General features: G+C 38.6%; 1 protein-coding gene across 2 annotated transcripts in view; it reads left to right on the top strand.

The window, feature by feature from the left end:
• Nucleotides 1-2,729: 2,729 nt before the first annotated feature.
• Nucleotides 2,730-17,179, top strand: part of DSC3 (desmocollin 3) — a 47,226-nt gene continuing 32,776 nt past the window's right edge. For both annotated transcript variants that reach the window (XM_039254440.1, XM_039254441.1), the window contains exons 1-3: nucleotides 2,730-2,967; nucleotides 14,164-14,248; nucleotides 16,046-16,245. In XM_039254440.1, the coding sequence (XP_039110371.1) occupies nucleotides 2,902-2,967; nucleotides 14,164-14,248; nucleotides 16,046-16,245 (351 nt within the window). In that variant the 5' untranslated portion in view covers nucleotides 2,730-2,901. The remainder of the gene's footprint in view (nucleotides 2,968-14,163; nucleotides 14,249-16,045; nucleotides 16,246-17,179) is intronic.

Raw genomic sequence — 17,179 nt, 5'->3', positions numbered from 1 at the left:
TTTATGATGCCTCATGATGATTTAAAGTTGACTTCATTACATAAGGACCCAGTTCTCACAATGCTCAAACTGAGGTTCATGTTTTAAATAGATTTTCAACAAACTCATTTTATATTATAATTTACGTAGGAAAAATAAAAGTAATTTTAATTTATCCTCAAGTCACATTTATAATTATAACTTCCTAGGAAGATTCTTCTAAGCTATAAAAATGCATTTTCATTAGAGCTTAGACCAATCTACTCATGATGGGCAAGTACATGCTATAGCAAAACAGGAAATGTCAACACAGTAATTAAAGTATGTCCACTATTCACAATTTGCAATATAAATTGATAATATCCCCAATATGCTTTCTTACAGTATTTCTGGAATCAACCCCTATAACTTTTATTTTATAGAAGATAAAAGTGGAAGCTCAGAGTAACTATTACATAGTCAGAAGGCTTAACAATCTCAATTAGCCAGTACAGCTGAAACAACCAGATAATAGCTATCTAACAGTTTTAGTCATTTGGATGACAGTAATAAACAGGTCAGACTCTAGTAGAAAAAATTGAAATCATCGAAAAGTAGGACTACTAAGAATAAAGAAAAACATTTCAAGCCCTTTATTCCCTAAGTATTAAGGGAAAGCTCCATGAAGACATAAGCAGGTAATGAAGGAAGTTAATGACTTCATTAACTCACCCAAAGTAGTAATTCTGTAACTGTAGTTAGTAACCGTTTTTACAGATTGAGTAGATGGTTCTTCCATCTTTTCCAGGATGAAATTCAGCTCCTCAGCCTGGTTTGTTATAAGCCTATCTTTCTAATCTAATTCGCAGTCATAGGACTTCTGAACCCCAGTGGTTCTGAAGAATGTCCCTGCTTGTAATCCTGATGTAGGAAGGTATTACCAGGCTCTCAGTGCTTCACTAGTATTGTTGCCTTTGTCTGGAACGTGGTCCTGCCCTCTCCCTTTCTCTGTTGGTTCTTATATCAAGCATTTGTTCTTGGTTCTGGAGGTTGAGGGTCCAAAATTAAGCTGCTGGCCTATTTGACTTCTGTTGAGGACTCTCATTTTGGTTTGTAAACAGACACCTTCTCATTCTGTCCACACATGGAGCAGAGAGGGACAGAGACAGGGAGATAGCAAGACAGAGAGAGAAGAGGGGAGCTTTCTCTGGTTTCTCTTTTCATAAGGACACTAATTCCATCAGATCAGGGCCCCACCATCATAACCTCATTAATGTCAATTCCTTCCTTATAGGCCATATTTCCGAATCCAGTCATATGGAGGTTTAGTCTTCAACATATGAATTTTGAGGGGACACAGTTCAATCTATGGCATCACCTATGTTACAGGAAAGCCATGATTCACTTGCATTTCTAAAGTCTGGCTAGGGCCAGAGGAACCTTTGAGAGCCTTTCCCTGAGGTCTTGGGTAATGTGAAAATGATTGGGGTGGAGAAAAGCTTGGAGACCTTTCTCTGAGACTGGAGGCCTCTTTCATTCAGAGGCCTCCAGAGGTGACACAAGATTTCTGATGGGTACCTTGGATGCCTCAGAGATGGGACTGGAAGTGAATTTAGTGTCTGAATCCTCAGAGCCTGAGAGTTTCAGGGAAGCCCCAGACTTCAGTCAACAAGCCTACTGGATGGGCAGAGTGGGATGAATGAAGGCCACAGCACCTTCCCTGATTAATCCAGACTATCTGAGGGTTCTGACATTGGAATTTGTCCATGGACTTTGAGGGCCAGCAACACACCTAAGAAGGAGTTCCTCCTGAATCCCTCAAGTGGGGGCTTTGAGGATACTAAAGTCCATCTGGAGGGAAATAAAGGAATGTGGCCAGGCAATGTAAGCGGCCTCTCCATTAAAACATTTACCCTGGTGGGCTAGGATGCTTGCCTTTATTCCCTCCTAGACTTTGGGCTGCAACTGGGTTATGTACATTCTCTTTCCTCCAGTCCCTCACACAATACATGGGTGACCTGGGCTACGCTTACTGCGTGCTACTGAATTTGCAAACTTCATTTTAGAGTAGAAGCTTTCGGGTGGTAAATTTTTCTGTTTACCACAAACTGAAAAATGTCACCTTAGTACAATTACCACGTAATCACATAGGATTTGTTCTCCACCTAATTTACATAGGAGAACAAATTCTTTCTTAGAAGGTACGAATAAAAGTCACGAAGTTGGCAGTAAAGAAGGCTCTGCAAGTAACCACCCATATTTTGGGTACTTCAATTGGTCAGATATCAGAGTTTCTGATGCCTCTTGGGATAATTTTCCCTCCGTCGTTTATCTTAGCATGTTAGTCAAATTTGTGAAGAATACATAAACGGTTTATTACCCTGGAGACATTGCCCAGCGTTCGATCAGGAGCTGAACGAAGGGAGGATCCGCTGATCCAACCGTGGAGGTGTTCCTGGCACCCCGGAGCGCCCGTGTTGAGACAGGGATCCCCGCGGGCGGATTTGGGTCCTGCAGCGGGAACGCGCATCGGGGACGCCCCGGGACGGTCTGGGCTGCTTGGGCCGCGCGGCGGGGAAGGCGGGGCGGCAGCGCCCGGGGCGGACGAGGGGCGTGGGAAAGGCGGCAGAGGGTGGGCCTGGGGCCGTTTTCCCGCGAGAGGCAGCACCCGGCGCGCCCCCCCGGGGAGCGGAGGGGCAGGCTCGGGCAGCTCCTCAGCTCCCCGCGTGAGACGACTTGAGAAATAACAAGGCGGGGCGGCCCCGCGTCTCCTGGGTCCAATCCCATCTCAGGAACGAACGCGCTCCGGGGCAGGCAAGCCTGACAGATCCGAGGAGACTTAAAGAGGAGCGGCAGCGAGGCACGCCCGCACCGCTGCACCTCCGCGCCCTCGGGTCTCCGCCTCCCGCCCTGCGCCCGCGCCCCTGCCCGCCCCGCACCCCGATGGCCGCCGCCGAGCCTCCGATCCCCCTGCGCGGAGCCCTCTGCGGGCTGCTGCTGACCCTCACGGTGAGTGGGGGCCGGGCTGGGGCCGGGCTGGACCCGCCCTGACCCGCGGGGAAAGCGGAACCCGGGCCAGGCGGACCGAGAGCGGACCCCGGGGGCTCAGCTCAGGCCCGCGGGACAGGACGAGCCAAGTTTGGGCCTGGACGGATGAGGACAGAAAACGAGTCTTGGAGGGAAGAGTCGGGACGGAGTTTTGTGTTTGGGACATCTCGGTCGACTGTTGGAATTTCGGGGTGCGCTCCCCCGGGCGCTCGAGGGCGCCTGCGGTTCGCGCTCTCGCCCGGGCTCCCCAGGCGAGTGAGCAACGTGAGGCGCGTCTGGTTAGAGCGGCTAACTGTGCTTGGTCAGGTAGTTCAGAATCCCTGAGCAACACACAGACGTGAGATGGGGTTCAGGAGGCTGCCCCGCCCCAGGCTTACCCGGGATGGGGACCTTAGTGAGTGGAGGGTGCTCCTGGGTCCCGGCGCGGAGTGAACTCTGAAAGCCGGCTTCCAGGCTTTGCCCCCGCTAAGTGTTTCTGGGAACTCACCGGGGAGTCTCAGTCCGGGGCGAAGCGTGCCGGAGGCACCTGGGCGTGGGAAGGCTGGATCCTGGCGGGGTTTGGGGTCGGTGGTGTGATGGGGGCAGAGGGGCTGTCGGGTTGGGCAGAGAGCACACAGTCCGGGTGGGTGGAGTGGGGGGGATAGGCCTGGGTTTGGGTGGTCTTGTGTCTAACTCCGGGAAGGACTGCGCGAACCCAGAGTCCGCCTTGGGCCTTATATGCCCCGGACACCTACGACCCCGGACCGGATTCACCTGGATAGAAGTTAGGGACAGTTCTCTGAGAATTCAGAAGACATACAGCAAAAGATCCGAAACTCTGTGGGCGCGATTACGTGCGGAGCTTCAGACTAGATCAGGGTTGCGCTCAGGCCGTGCGGTGGAAAGGAGCCGCCCACCAGCAAACCCCAGTCCTAGGACGCGCCTGCGTTCCGGTTCGGACAGAACCTACCTGGCTGGGGAGCAGGTTGGCTGTGGCTACACGGATTCTTGCTGCTCCTCTGCCCCCAAGCAGGGCGAGTGGATCAAAGCTTTGTCTTCTCTTTGAATCAGCGAGTTATGAATATTAGGTTGGTATTTACGATCTAAGTTAATTTATGGACAATGAATTGTACAAATGAGCGCGTCGCCCTGCAAGGCAGCTGTTTAACAAAATGAACTGATGAAATGACTCGTTACAAATAGGAACGGCTCTCAACGTGTGCTCTTTTGTAATACATTTGAAAGAGTTTTCAGTTTTGATGTTTAAAAGCATGGATTTAGTGTTGTGTGATTTTTCTGCGAAAGGGATTGGAGAATGGGGAGAGGAGACAGCAGAGGAGCTGGGTTGCCAAGATTTCCCATGTATTCCCCGGAGGGGAGGGTGTGGAATTCAAGAACTGTTGCGGTGACCAGAACGGGGGTGCGGGTGTTGGGGTGCGGCAAGGCAAGTGCGTGTTACTCTAAATGGAGATAGCATTGACGTATTCGTTTAGGATTGTTTTAAAAGAGAATTTCCTGAAGGTTAGGCTAAATGGGGAGACTTGAATACTGGAAAGTGTGTCTGGAATAATTTCTTTCATCCGAAATCCCCAGTGTACAGATACCTTCGATTTCTTCTCGATGGATAAATTAAGATCCCCGCTGACCATCTTCTGTTTGTATTTCCTTTGGCTTCATAGAACCGTAAGCTTTTCAGTATAATATTAAAGGCATAACACTTTTATAGATACCTTAACGGATCTCTCACAAACAATTCCTTGTTTGAAGGGAGAGCGCTTCAAAGCAAGTCTTTAACACAAAACTGAGACTTTTAACAGGTTAGCCTTTCCACTGAGCTGGCCCACAGGCTGAGGAATCTTCCCATTCGCACCCTTCTCCATCTCTCACAGCCCTCTGTCCTTAGTACTCTCTAAATTGCCACAAAATACAACTAATGACTACCGCAACCGCCTTCCTCGAACACAAAGAAAAAGAAAAATAGGAAAAAAAAAAAAAAAGGGATCGGGTGGGAATTGGGGACTAGGAAATAAATATATCAGACCATCACTGGACTATTGAAAGTATCGAATGTCTCTTAAATGTTTCTCCTCTGACTGTAACAAAAATTGAAAATGAATTTGCATTAGCTCAGTTGCTCAGCTCTCCTTCTGTCCCATTAAAGATAAATAATGCATTCCTTTCAAATATGTGTTTAATATTGTTCACCACATCACATCCACTTGGGGAATTGTTATCTGTTATATATTTTAAATGGTATGGACGTGGGCACAGTTAATCTATCATTTTGCTGAAAGAACTCTTCAAAAGGAATTAAAATAGTTTTTTTTCCTTTCTAGCATAGCATACTTTTTTCCCTTGAAGTATATGAATTCTACCTGCAGCCTATGCTAACAAATGGACATTCTAGCTTTCCAGATTTTATAGCATTAATTAACAAGAATAATGTGCTGCTTTAGCAGACTTTGTTGTTCTTATTGTTGATAACATTTGATGTATTAATCTTTTAAAAATAAGAGTACAATAATTTCTATTAACTTTTTCATTAGCGACAAAAAGCCCAAGGCAAATAAAGGAAGTAAATGAGAACTGGTCTATTTGAAAATAATAATCCTAAAAAAGTCAAAGTTTTGGTGTATATTTAATGAGTGCATTATCAGGTATCTTCTTTTTTTTTCTTTGTGAGAGAAAGAGAGCAAGCAGGGGAGGGGCAGAGAGAGAGAGAGAGAGAGAGAGAGAGTCCTAAGCAGGCTCCATGCCCAGAGCGGGAGCCCTACATAGGGCTTACTCTCAGGACCATGAGTGAGATCATGACCTGAGCAGAAGTCAAGAGTCCATCCCTTAACTAGCTGAGCCACTCAGGCACCCTGCAGCTACCTTTTAAAAAGTAGATTGTTGGTGTTCATGTTGAGGTGCAGCTAGTTTCTGAAACACCTTCTGAATCACTAAGTATATATAAGCCTATGCACATTTTTTGGTCCTATAGTAATCCTCTAGGCAGTTAGCATTCCATATATGGAATCTGTGGTCACCTGTGGTTCATCATGCTTTCCATTTAACTAGAATTCCTGTTCTCACAAAGAGTTTGGTTAGCAAGAAATGTGATGACATGATCTAAGTACTGAGAGTACAGAGAGGTCAGTCTTACGATTTACCTTTGAGCTGGTTAGAATTTGAAAGGTACTATTTCCATTTTGCAGAAGGTTAAGTGTCTAGGGGAGAAATGACAAATTTAAAATTTCATTTCTATCATGCTCAGCTAAGAAGATACCATTTAGGGGTGCCTGGGTGGCTCAGTCAGTTAAGCATCTGACTTTGGCTCAGGTCATAATCTTGCGGTTTGTGGGTTTGAGCCCTGCATCAGGTTCTGTGCTGACAGTTCAGAACCTGGAGACTGTTTCAGATTCTGCATCACCCTCTCTCTCTACCCCTCCCCCACTCATGCTCTGTCTCTCTCTGTGTCAAAAATAAATAAACATTAAAAAAAGAAGATCCCATTTATTTTTTGTATTTTCCATAAATTTCCATTCCTTGGCTTCTTTTTCCTCTCTTGAAAAAGGGTGTCATTTTAGAAAGCCTACCTGTGAATTCACTATAAAACTGGCCACAAGAACAGTAAAACAATCTCAGATAACCCCTCTCATTTTCACTCTCCTTTTGGCATTAGATTTTCTTATCAGGATTTATTATTAGTATGCCAGCTTTCTATCATACAATTAATAAAATTTGGATTATACTGTAAAATGAAACAAAGTAATTAATTTTTCCATACTACATGGACAATACTGTATATTATCATTTTTAAAACTACATTTACTACATTTTAACTTAAAGTTGTGCAGATCTCAGCTTTATAAATTAGATATTTAAAGTTGACCTGGAGGATTTTCCATTAAAAGAGATTCTTTGAACTGAAATAGTCAATCCATAATTCATTAATCATTTTTTTAAGGTTATTTATTTTGAGAGAGACTGAGTGTGAGGGAGGAGGGGCAGAGAGAGAGGAGAGAGAGAATCCCAACCAGGTTTCCTGGGGTCAGTGCGTAGAGCACAAAACAGAGATCATACTCACAAAACTGTGAGATCCTGACCTGAGCCAAATGAAGAGTGAGACACTTAACCGACTGAGCCACCCAGGCACCCTAATAATTCATGAATCTTAACATTATTTTTGGATGTTGAATTTTTTATTGGGCATTCAATACAAAATTTATTTTTAAAATAACTTTAAAGGTCATTAATTCATCATTACTAGTCTAATTTTTTAAATTTTATTTTCAATAATATGTCCAACCCCACAAATATAGTATCAAATTATTTTATAGTTTTAAGAAGCATGACATACTTAAATTTGTATATTAATATTATCTCTTTCAAAATTATGTTTAATGAATCAATTGTACATTATTTATAATGATGTACTATATAGCAATGAAAATGAATGAACCTCTGTATGCTCAGCATAGATAAATTTCACAAACGTAATTCGAGCAAAGAAATCAAGTAGTGTACAATTAGCATATATGTAAAAGCTAAAAATTGGCAAAAAAAACCTGTATCTTCTTTAAGACACATATACATGGAATAAAGTTAAGCAGAGGCAGGAAAGTAAACACAAAAATCATCCATTAATGATTACTTGAGTTTTAGAGGTTGTGCAGGGGAAGAAAATGCTACTGAGCAATATATAGAAACTTTGAAAATAATAGTAATATTTGGGGCTCCTGGGTGGCTCAGTCAATTAAACGTCTGATTTTTGCTCAGGTCATAATCTTATAGTTCGTGGGTTCGAGCCCCGCCTCAGGCTCTGTGCTGACAGTTAGCTCAGAGCCTGGAGCCTGTTTCAGACTCTAAACTTCCGTCTCTCTCTGATCCTCCCCTGTTCACACTGTCTCTCTCTCTCTCCCAGAAATAAATGAAACATTAAAAAAAGAAAATAGTAGTAATATTTCATTTCTTAACTCTGAAGTTGAGTGCCCTAGTGTTCATTTTATTATTTCTTAAAACACATATATGATATATATCATTTATATAGTATTTTTGTATTTATACTCTGTCTTACAAAGAACATTAAAAAAAAAGAAACAAGCAATAGAGAAGATCAACAAAACCAAAAGCTATTCCTTGAAAGTATACACAAATGCTACTATGATTGAGCAAGGAAAAAATTGAGAAGACCCAGATAAACCAATATTAGAAATAAAAGGAGGTACAGTCATGGAGAGGACAGATGTTTTAGACAAATAGATAATAATATTAATGTATTATTTCAATTATTTGAAAATACACACAAAATGAACAATTTCCTACAAAATGAAAATTGTCAACATTGGCTCAATGAGGTATGCAAAACTTAAATAGACTTAACAATGAAAGATATTGAATTAAAAGCCAAATGTCTTCATACACGACACCGTCATATCCATCAAGCCTAGGCTTATGGTAGGTGAATTTTTCCATAATTATATGGAACAGATAATCTCTACCTTATATAAATTGTTTCAAAGGACAGAAAAAAGTAGAACTGTCTTTAACTCATTTTATAAGGATTGTAAGATATTGAAAAACTAGTAGCCTGATCTCACTTGTGAACGTATATTTGAAGTACTAAAATAAATACCAGCAAGCCAAACCAATAACATATTTAAAAAGTTAGCATGTCCATGAAAGATTTGTCTCAGGAATGGAAAGATGGTTTCCCATAAGAAAATCCATTATTGTATTTTAACATAGTAATATATTCAGAGAGAAAAATTATGTGTTTCAAACTAAGTAGGAAATTATATTTATTGCTATAAAATATTCTCAGTAGACTAGGAATGTAGGGGAATGAACTTCTTATTTTTTTTAAACAATACTGAAGCATACCTAATAAAACTTAATGATTGAAAAAAGAAAGGAAGAAAGAAAAAATGGAAAAGAGGAAAGGAAAGGAATAGAAAAGTAGAGTGAGGGAGGGAGGCGGGAATGAAGGAAGGAAGGAAGGAAGAAAGGAAGAAAGAAGGAAACTCATAATGAATAGTGAAATGGTAAAAGTATTATCTTTAAGTTAGAAACAAATCCACAATGGTGACTATAGCTCTTCCTACTCAGCATCTGCTGGAGGTCTTAACAAGCACATACATGAGATAAAATATGTAATAGCAATAGGAAAAGAGGTTAAGGTTTTAAAGGAAAAGAAATCTGCTATTTTTCCAGCTATAGGATTGGCTACATGTGAGATCCTACACATGTAGGATTTTGACAAACTAATAGGAAGTACTTAAAGTAAGCAAGGACCAGTAAAGCAAGCAAGCAAATCCTAGAAAGGGTTTTCATGGACTTGGTCATCTGGTCATAAGAATTTTTTGAAAGAGTAGAAGGCTAAAAATAAAGCCCCATAATTTAAAGGAAGATAAGAAGGGTTGGGTCACCATAACAAATATTGCCATCTATAATAAAGCTACATTAGTTAAAACTATATAGTGTTGGTGTAGAGAAAAAAAAAAACATATCTGATGAAGTAATGCAGAGTCCTGAAATAGATTCTATAATTGGGGTCCCTGCATATTACATATGCAGCATTATCACTATCAGTTAAGAAGGGACGAGCTGCTCAGTGATGGTTCTAGATAGTTGGCTATCCATATGGCAAAGGATAAGATTAGATATTTTCAGTGAATCACACACAAAATAATTCCAGATGAGTGAAAGATTTAAAAGTTGGAAGTAACTTTAAAATTTTTGTAAGAAAATATCAGATAGTATATTTATGACAGGCAGAGGGGGAGATGTTAATACACAGAAGTATAAGCTGGAAGAAAATTTTAATGAGATTGACTGCTTTAAAAAACTAAAGGAAATGCTTAATAAATTTGACTACTTTCAAAGTGAAACACTAATTATCAAATGATAACACTAAAAGAGTTAAAAGAAAACTACATAAGCCTACAAGTAAAATATAATTTAAAAAAGACAAGCAAACAAAAATAACAAAATGAGAGGAATGGATGATTTACAGAAGGTAAATGACAAATTAACACAAGAAGTTATGTTCAGTCTCACTAGAAATTAAGAAAATGCACACTAAAGCAACAGCTATAAAATTGGCAACAGTTAGAAAAGTCAAGTATAATGAATTGTATTAGAGGTGAGGAGAAATAGATCTAATACTCTGGAGGACATGAATATAAATTGATGTTAGTACTTTGGACAGCAACTTGGCAATAGTTACTGGAATTGGAGAGCCTCAGATGTTTCTATTGCAGGTATGCATCTTAACATCTTATACTTGCAAAGATGTTTATTGTAGTGTTATTTGTAATAGAAAAGTAGAAAACAAGAATATAATCTAAATGACCATCATAGGAGAACGAGCAAAATAAACTGTGGTATATTCACAGAAAAATCTTAAATATATTGTTGAGTGAAAAATACAAGTTGTAAAAGGATGTATGAGACACAAGCTGTCCGCAATATCTGCTTATACTTTATAGGCACATGCACATATAATAAAAGTACAAGAGCCTACAAAGGAAGTATAAATGCCAACTTAGAAGGAACCATCCCTTGAAGAAGAGGAAGGAAATGGAATAGAGCATGGCCACATCTGTAAATTTTAATTAAAAGGTGAAATAGGGGCACCTGGGTGGTCAGTCGATTAAGTGTCTGACTTCAGCTCAGGTGATGATCTCACGGTTTGTGAGTTCGAGCCCCTGGTGGGGCTCTTTGTTGACGGCTCAGAATCTGGAGCCTGCTTCAGATACTGTGTCTCCCTCTCTCTCTGTGCCTTTCCCACTTGTGTTCTGTCTGTCTGCCTGTCTCTTTCTCTCTCTCAAAAATAAATAAACATATTTTTTTTATTTAAAAAAAATGAAATAAAGAAGTGCCTGGTTGGCTCAGTTTGAAGAGCATGAGACTCTTGATCTTGGGTTGTGAGTTCGAACCCCATGTTGGGTGTAGCGGTTATTAAAAGAAAATAAATAAACTTACAAAAATGAAGGAAAAATGGCAAAATATTAATTTAAAAATCTGAAAAGGTGCATGCATATTTATTTTAGTATATTCTATTTGATTTAAACATTTCATATCTGACTTCAAATATTTTGTAAAGAGTTGTGATTAAAATGTACTGAACATGGCTTTCTACTGATGTTCAGAAATACCAACTATAGAGCTAAAATATATTTGGATCAATGGGTGCATTATTAAATAAAACTATTTTTCACCCCTGGTGACAACTATATTCTTAGGGACAATTCAGTTGAGCATATATAATATGGTTGAATTGTTTTTAAGAGCAAATAATTTACTGCTTCATTGTAACAGCAGTCTGGTTATGACTTTCTGAACTTTTTTGCTTACTATATTTAAAATAAAGAACACTATTACATATTGACCCTACTTTTGAGTCATTGTTCTTAAGTAGATAGATGAAGATAGATCTATCATTGATAGATCTTACACTGCAGTAATATTTAGAGCATGTATTAGCATAAGATATGCATATGTATACACATATAGAGTTTGTTACCACCATGACTTAGTCTTTTCATTTGGTGAAGGAACTTGTTTTATATTTGATTCTATCAGAAGTGAAATACTTATTTGTGGTTATTATCCAGTTTTGTTTCGCTGAAGCTACTTACATGAATTTGTAAATATGGCCAATTTGTAGAGGTGGGTGTGGAAAGAATGGTGTTTATGGTTTTTACATCATTTTTTAAAACTGCTTTTTAGAGATAATAATTTATATTCTGTAAAACTCACCTATGCTGTATGCAACTCAATACATTTTAGTAAACTTACAGAATGCGCAATCATTACCACAATCCAATTTTAGAACAATTCTATCATCTTAAAAAGAAACCTCCTGTTCATTTATAGCTACTCCCATTCCTACCCCCTGCCCTAGGCAACTAATCTAGTCTGTTTCTGTGTATTTGTCTCTTTTGGACATTTTTAATAAGTGAAATCATACAATATGTGCTCCTTTGTGTCATTTCTTTCACTGAGCATAATGCTTTTTAGGTTTATCCTTATTGGTATTGGAGCATAACACCAGCTCCTTGTCTCCTTTTATGGCTGAATAATATTCCATTTGAATGTATCACATTTTGTCTATCCATTTATAACCTAATGGATATGTGAGTTTCCATTTTTTTTTGTTATTGTAAATGATATTGCTCTGAATATTCATGTACAAGTTTTTCCATGGACATAGGTTTTTACTTCTTAGGGGTAGAAGTGAAATTGTTGGATTATATGTTGCATATGATTAACTTTTTAAGAAACTCCCAAACTGTGTTCCATATTTGCCACACCATTTTATCTTTCCAGCAATGCATGAGAGTTCCAATTTTTCTACATCCTTGGCAACACTTGTAATTTTCTGTCCTGTTTATTTTATCCATCCTAATGGGTATCTCATTGTGGTTTAAGTTTGCATGACTGTAGTGCCTAATGATGTTGGGCATCTTTTCATTAACTCATTGACTATATGTCTTTGGATAACATCTATTCAAATCCTTTGCCCATTTCTTGTGTTGTTTGTCTTTATTATTGAGTTGTAAAAGTTTTTCTTTATTTTTTTGATATAAGTCCTTTATTGCTATGTGATTAGAAAATATTTTCTCCCATTCTCTAGGTTGTAATTTTACTTTCTGCATAGTATCTTTTGAGGAGCAAAAGTTTTAAATTTGATTAAGTCCTATTACTTACTCTTCTATCATTTGTACTTTTGGTGTTACAAGACACCATTGCCTAACCTAAGATCATCAAGATTTGTGTTTTAGTTCTCCGAGACATCATTTTAGTTCTTTAGGTCTGTGATTCATTTTGAGTTAATTTTACATATGGTATGAGATAGGGGTTCAAATTCATTTTCATAATGAGGATATTAAACTATCTAACACCGTTTATTGAAAAGACTGCATCTTTCCCTTGAACTTCCTGAAACCTTTGCCAAAAATTGGCTAAGCACAAAGGTACATGCTAAGTTATGGGATTTTAGTTCTATCCCATTTGTCTCTCCGCTTACCCTTATGCCAGTACCACTCTGTCTCGATGATTGTATCTTTGTAGTAAATTTTGAAAATGGGAAATGTGAGTCTTACAACTCTGTTGTTTTTCAAATTTATTTGGGTCTTTGGGTACCTTGGATTTCTACAGAGATTAATTTTTAATTTCTGGAAAAAAACTTTTTGAGGGTTTAATAGAGATTGCATTGAACCTGTTTGGTGAATTGTGGAAATGTATCTTCTTTTTTCTTTCTTTTTAATTTTTTTTAACATTTATTCATTTTTGAGAGAGAGATAGATTATGTATCTTCTGATCCATGAAGATGGAACATCTGTTGTGAAAGGAAGTAGTTGTTTACTTCTGTTTTCAGATTTTTGTATTGCTAGTGCATAGGAAGGTAATGGACTTCTGTAGGTTGATCTTGTATCTTGCAGTGTTACTGAACTCATTTATGATTTTTGAGTTTTTTTCAGTGGATTCTTTAGAATTTTCTATATACAAGATTGCATCATCTGCAAATAGAAACTATTTTTCTTCTTCCTCCCCATTTGAGATGCCTTTAATTTGTGTGTGCACGTGCACATGTGCAATTGGCCTGTCTAGAAGTTTCCATATAATGTTGAATAGCAGTGGTGAGAAAGGGCATCATTTCTTGTTCCTGATGTCAACAGAAAGTCTTCAGTCTTTCTCCATGAAAGATGTTGGTTCTAAATTTTCCATAGATGCCCCTTTATCATGCTGAGCAAGTTTCTTTCTAGTCCTAGTTTATTGAGGGGTTTTAATTGTAAATAGAAGTTGGGTTTTGTCAATTGCTTGCATCTATTGAGATAATCGGGTTGCTTTAGTCTTTCTTTGTAAACCACTTTATTGAAGACTGACATACAAAAAGCATACAGATTTAACATATACAATTTGATGAGTTTGGAGATAAGTATACATCTGTGAAATCCTCACCACAGTCTTTGGCATAATATATCCATCATCTCTAAAAGTTTCTTTATTTCTATTATTTTCTTATGACAAAGCACTGAACATAAAATCTATTCTTTTAGCAAAAATTTTAAATATATAACATGATACTGTTAACTATACAGTGGATCTCTAAGACTTACTTTTCCTGTTTATTTGAGACTTTATTCTTTATTCTATACTGTATTAATGTGACTTTTTTTTTAATTCTAGGTCTTCAATTTTGCTTGTGAAGCCTGCAAAATGGTGACATTTAATGTACCTTCCAGACTAGAGGCAGACAGCATAGTTGGCAGAGGTGAGACATTTCAAAACAAGTGGTTTTAAAACAGAAATTTAGTTTACTTCTGCTGAAAAGAGCATGTTATCCAATCTTTGCCTTTTGGATTTAGCCTTAATCTATTTATATTTAGATACAATTCAAGATAGTTTTAAATATATATTCTGTTTTTTATAATCCCACGTAATTCTGTGGTTGATTCTAGTGCAAATGTTCTCATTCACGTTTTTGTAGTCATTTATGCTTTAACAAATTAAAGATTACATAAAGAGTTACATGTAGAATGTAGCCCTTTCATTACCCTAGGATTCTAAGCATTGGAGAAATATCAATAAGTGGTTGAGAAAATCAGAGCAGTGCTTTTATCAGTGTTAGAGCTGCCTTGAGACACATCATAAGGTGAGCCATTCCATTCAAAACTGAACTTAATGAGTCATTTTCACGTGGAGAATTTGGGGAACCTCAAGCTTTCCCAACAGCTGGAAGCTCTGCCCAGTGAACTTTCCATGTGGCATAAGGAACATTAGAAGAAAACATCACGGTTTGCTTTGTTTGTTTGTTTGTTTGTTTGTTTTTGTTGTTGTTGGGACAAGATATAGCTTGCCCCAGAGATACCAAATTTACTTTTTCAGCGAAGTGTCCCATTTGTGGTTAAGTGCCTCATTTAATTTTTATTATGCGAATGTCACTTTTATTTCTAAGGAAAGGAAGAAGAAAAAGGATGTAAAAGAGAGGTCAGGGGTGTTCCTTTAGGGGGAGAGACCAGAAGTTCTTATGTTAAAAATGTGAAGAGAGAATTATGTCATCATTCCTAAAGACATTCACTTTGTTTTGATTAAATGTTTACATCTGTGACAGATTTGGATTAAAGTGAAAACACTTTACATGAGTAACATAGGAATCCCACGAGAAGTTATTACTTAAGTGAACATTAATGTATCAGTTTGGTTGTTGTTAAAACAGATAGTTGAAGAATGAGATGGATTTGATACTTTGGATGGAAGTTTCAAACTACTTACACTGAAATTTATATTTTATTACTTTTTACCAGGGAAACCTCCCAGGCAGAGAAGACATGCAGGGTTTGAGTGGGGAGCCTTGGAAAGCTAGGAACAGGCACACTGAGAGAACTAAGGGCATAAGGGGAGCCGGTGGCTGGGGGAAGGCATGTGACAACAAAGTGCCAGTGGGAAGAATTCAAAGATGGAGTTTTCTGGGGCTCTTGGCTGGCTCAGTTGGTGGAGCATGTGACTCTTGATCTCGGGGTTGTGGGTTCGAGCTCCATGTTGGGTGTAGAGATTACTTAAAAGTAAAATCTTAAAAAAAAAAGATGGACTTTTCTTACTTGACTATTTGCTAAATTCATACCCTCTGTTGCTCTTTTGGCTCATGTGTATAACTGCTGGCTGAAGACAGGTGTATCTTAAAAGACTCAGACTATAATGCTGAGGAAAGCTTTTCTGTTTATTCAGCTGTGTGTGGGGGCGTTACAGCTCGGCTTCTCCGTGGTTGCGACACACACGCCTCTTTAATAGAAAGATCATTTTTATAAGCCTTTTAGAAGCACATAAGGTTGGAAAACACTTTAATGCATGTATACAATTAAGAAATACTTAGTTATTTTTTAACTGAAAGGAAATTATTATTTTATACTTGTGAAGAAGCTAGTTAAGAGATTTGGTAAATGCAAAGTGATTGGTTTATTTCATTCTACTTCATAATTTTAAAGTAGACGCATACACTATCTTAACACTTCCCTTTTTTTTTCCTTTTGCATGTGTTCCTACTTTGCAACTTGGAAACGTTTTCTTGCAGTTAACTTGAAAGAGTGCCTCAGGTCTGCAGACCTCATCCGGTCGGGTGACCCTGATTTCAGAGTTCTAGATGATGGGTCAGTATACACAGCCGGCACTGTGGTGGTGTCTGATGAGAAAAGGTCATTCACCATATGGCTCTATGACACCAAGACACACACACAGAAAGAGATAAAGGTGCTCCTGGAACATCAGAAGAAGGTACTGACAATACGTTAATGTTTTCAGGCATGCTTTTCTTTTCCTTTAAATATTTCATTAAAAATTGCACAGAGGACAAAAAGACAAATGGGGTTTTATCCTCTTCTTTTCCTTTCCCTTCAGTTTGTTTTCCCTCCTTCCCTCTCTTTACCCCCCTTTCCTCCACCAGCCCCGACTGAACATTGGCTTTGGGTTTTGCTTTGTTAAATCTAATGGCATCTCCTTTGGGAAGGCTTCTTCCCCTTCTAAAGTCCAACTAATTGCTTTCATGTGTCAGCGTCCGTGTCACTTTGCTTACTCCTCTTTTATAAGCATTTGGAATTTTTTATTTGTGTAAATAATTTGTCTGTAGTTGCTTGAGGGCACGGTTGATCCCCTTTCTGCCAATAGTTTCAGTAATACCTAACTCCTAGTCAGTAGGTGTATGTTAAATTCATGTTAGGAGTAGTGTTTCCCAGTGAATTAGAGGTTGATTTCAAGTGTCACTGTGATTCTGCTGTTAAAATGGGATGGAAATCCTGCAGTGTGTGTATGTATGAGTAAATACATATGCATGGTATTGGCAGTTCTAGATTCTACATCGTGAGGAATGCCGTTGTGAAAGCAGTCACAAAGAAGACTAAAGATTTAGACTGGATTACATCGAATCCATCTTGAGTGTATTAAGGATAAAATTAATTTGAGTGTTTAGCACATTAAGAAATGTTTATTAAAATTATTTATTTATTAATTCCCAGGAAATAAATTTCTTCCTTGCAACACCATGAAATGAAATAGAAATCCATAAAAAGTCCAATCTGACTTTTTGCAGTGATGGAAACATTCTGTAATCTGCGTGGACTGATATGGTAGACCGATGTTAGTGGCTACTGAGTACTCGGCCTGTGGCTACTGGCACTGAAGGGTGGAATTATATTTTATTTAATCATAATCA

The sequence above is a fragment of the Hyaena hyaena genome, unplaced genomic scaffold (assembly GCF_003009895.1).
Source record: "Hyaena hyaena isolate Hyena2069 unplaced genomic scaffold, ASM300989v1 scaffold_490, whole genome shotgun sequence".
In the NCBI taxonomy this organism is placed as follows: domain Eukaryota; kingdom Metazoa; phylum Chordata; class Mammalia; order Carnivora; family Hyaenidae; genus Hyaena; species Hyaena hyaena.
Note: the sequence above shows the minus strand (reverse complement) of the source record. Positions and strands in the feature narration are given on the sequence as shown.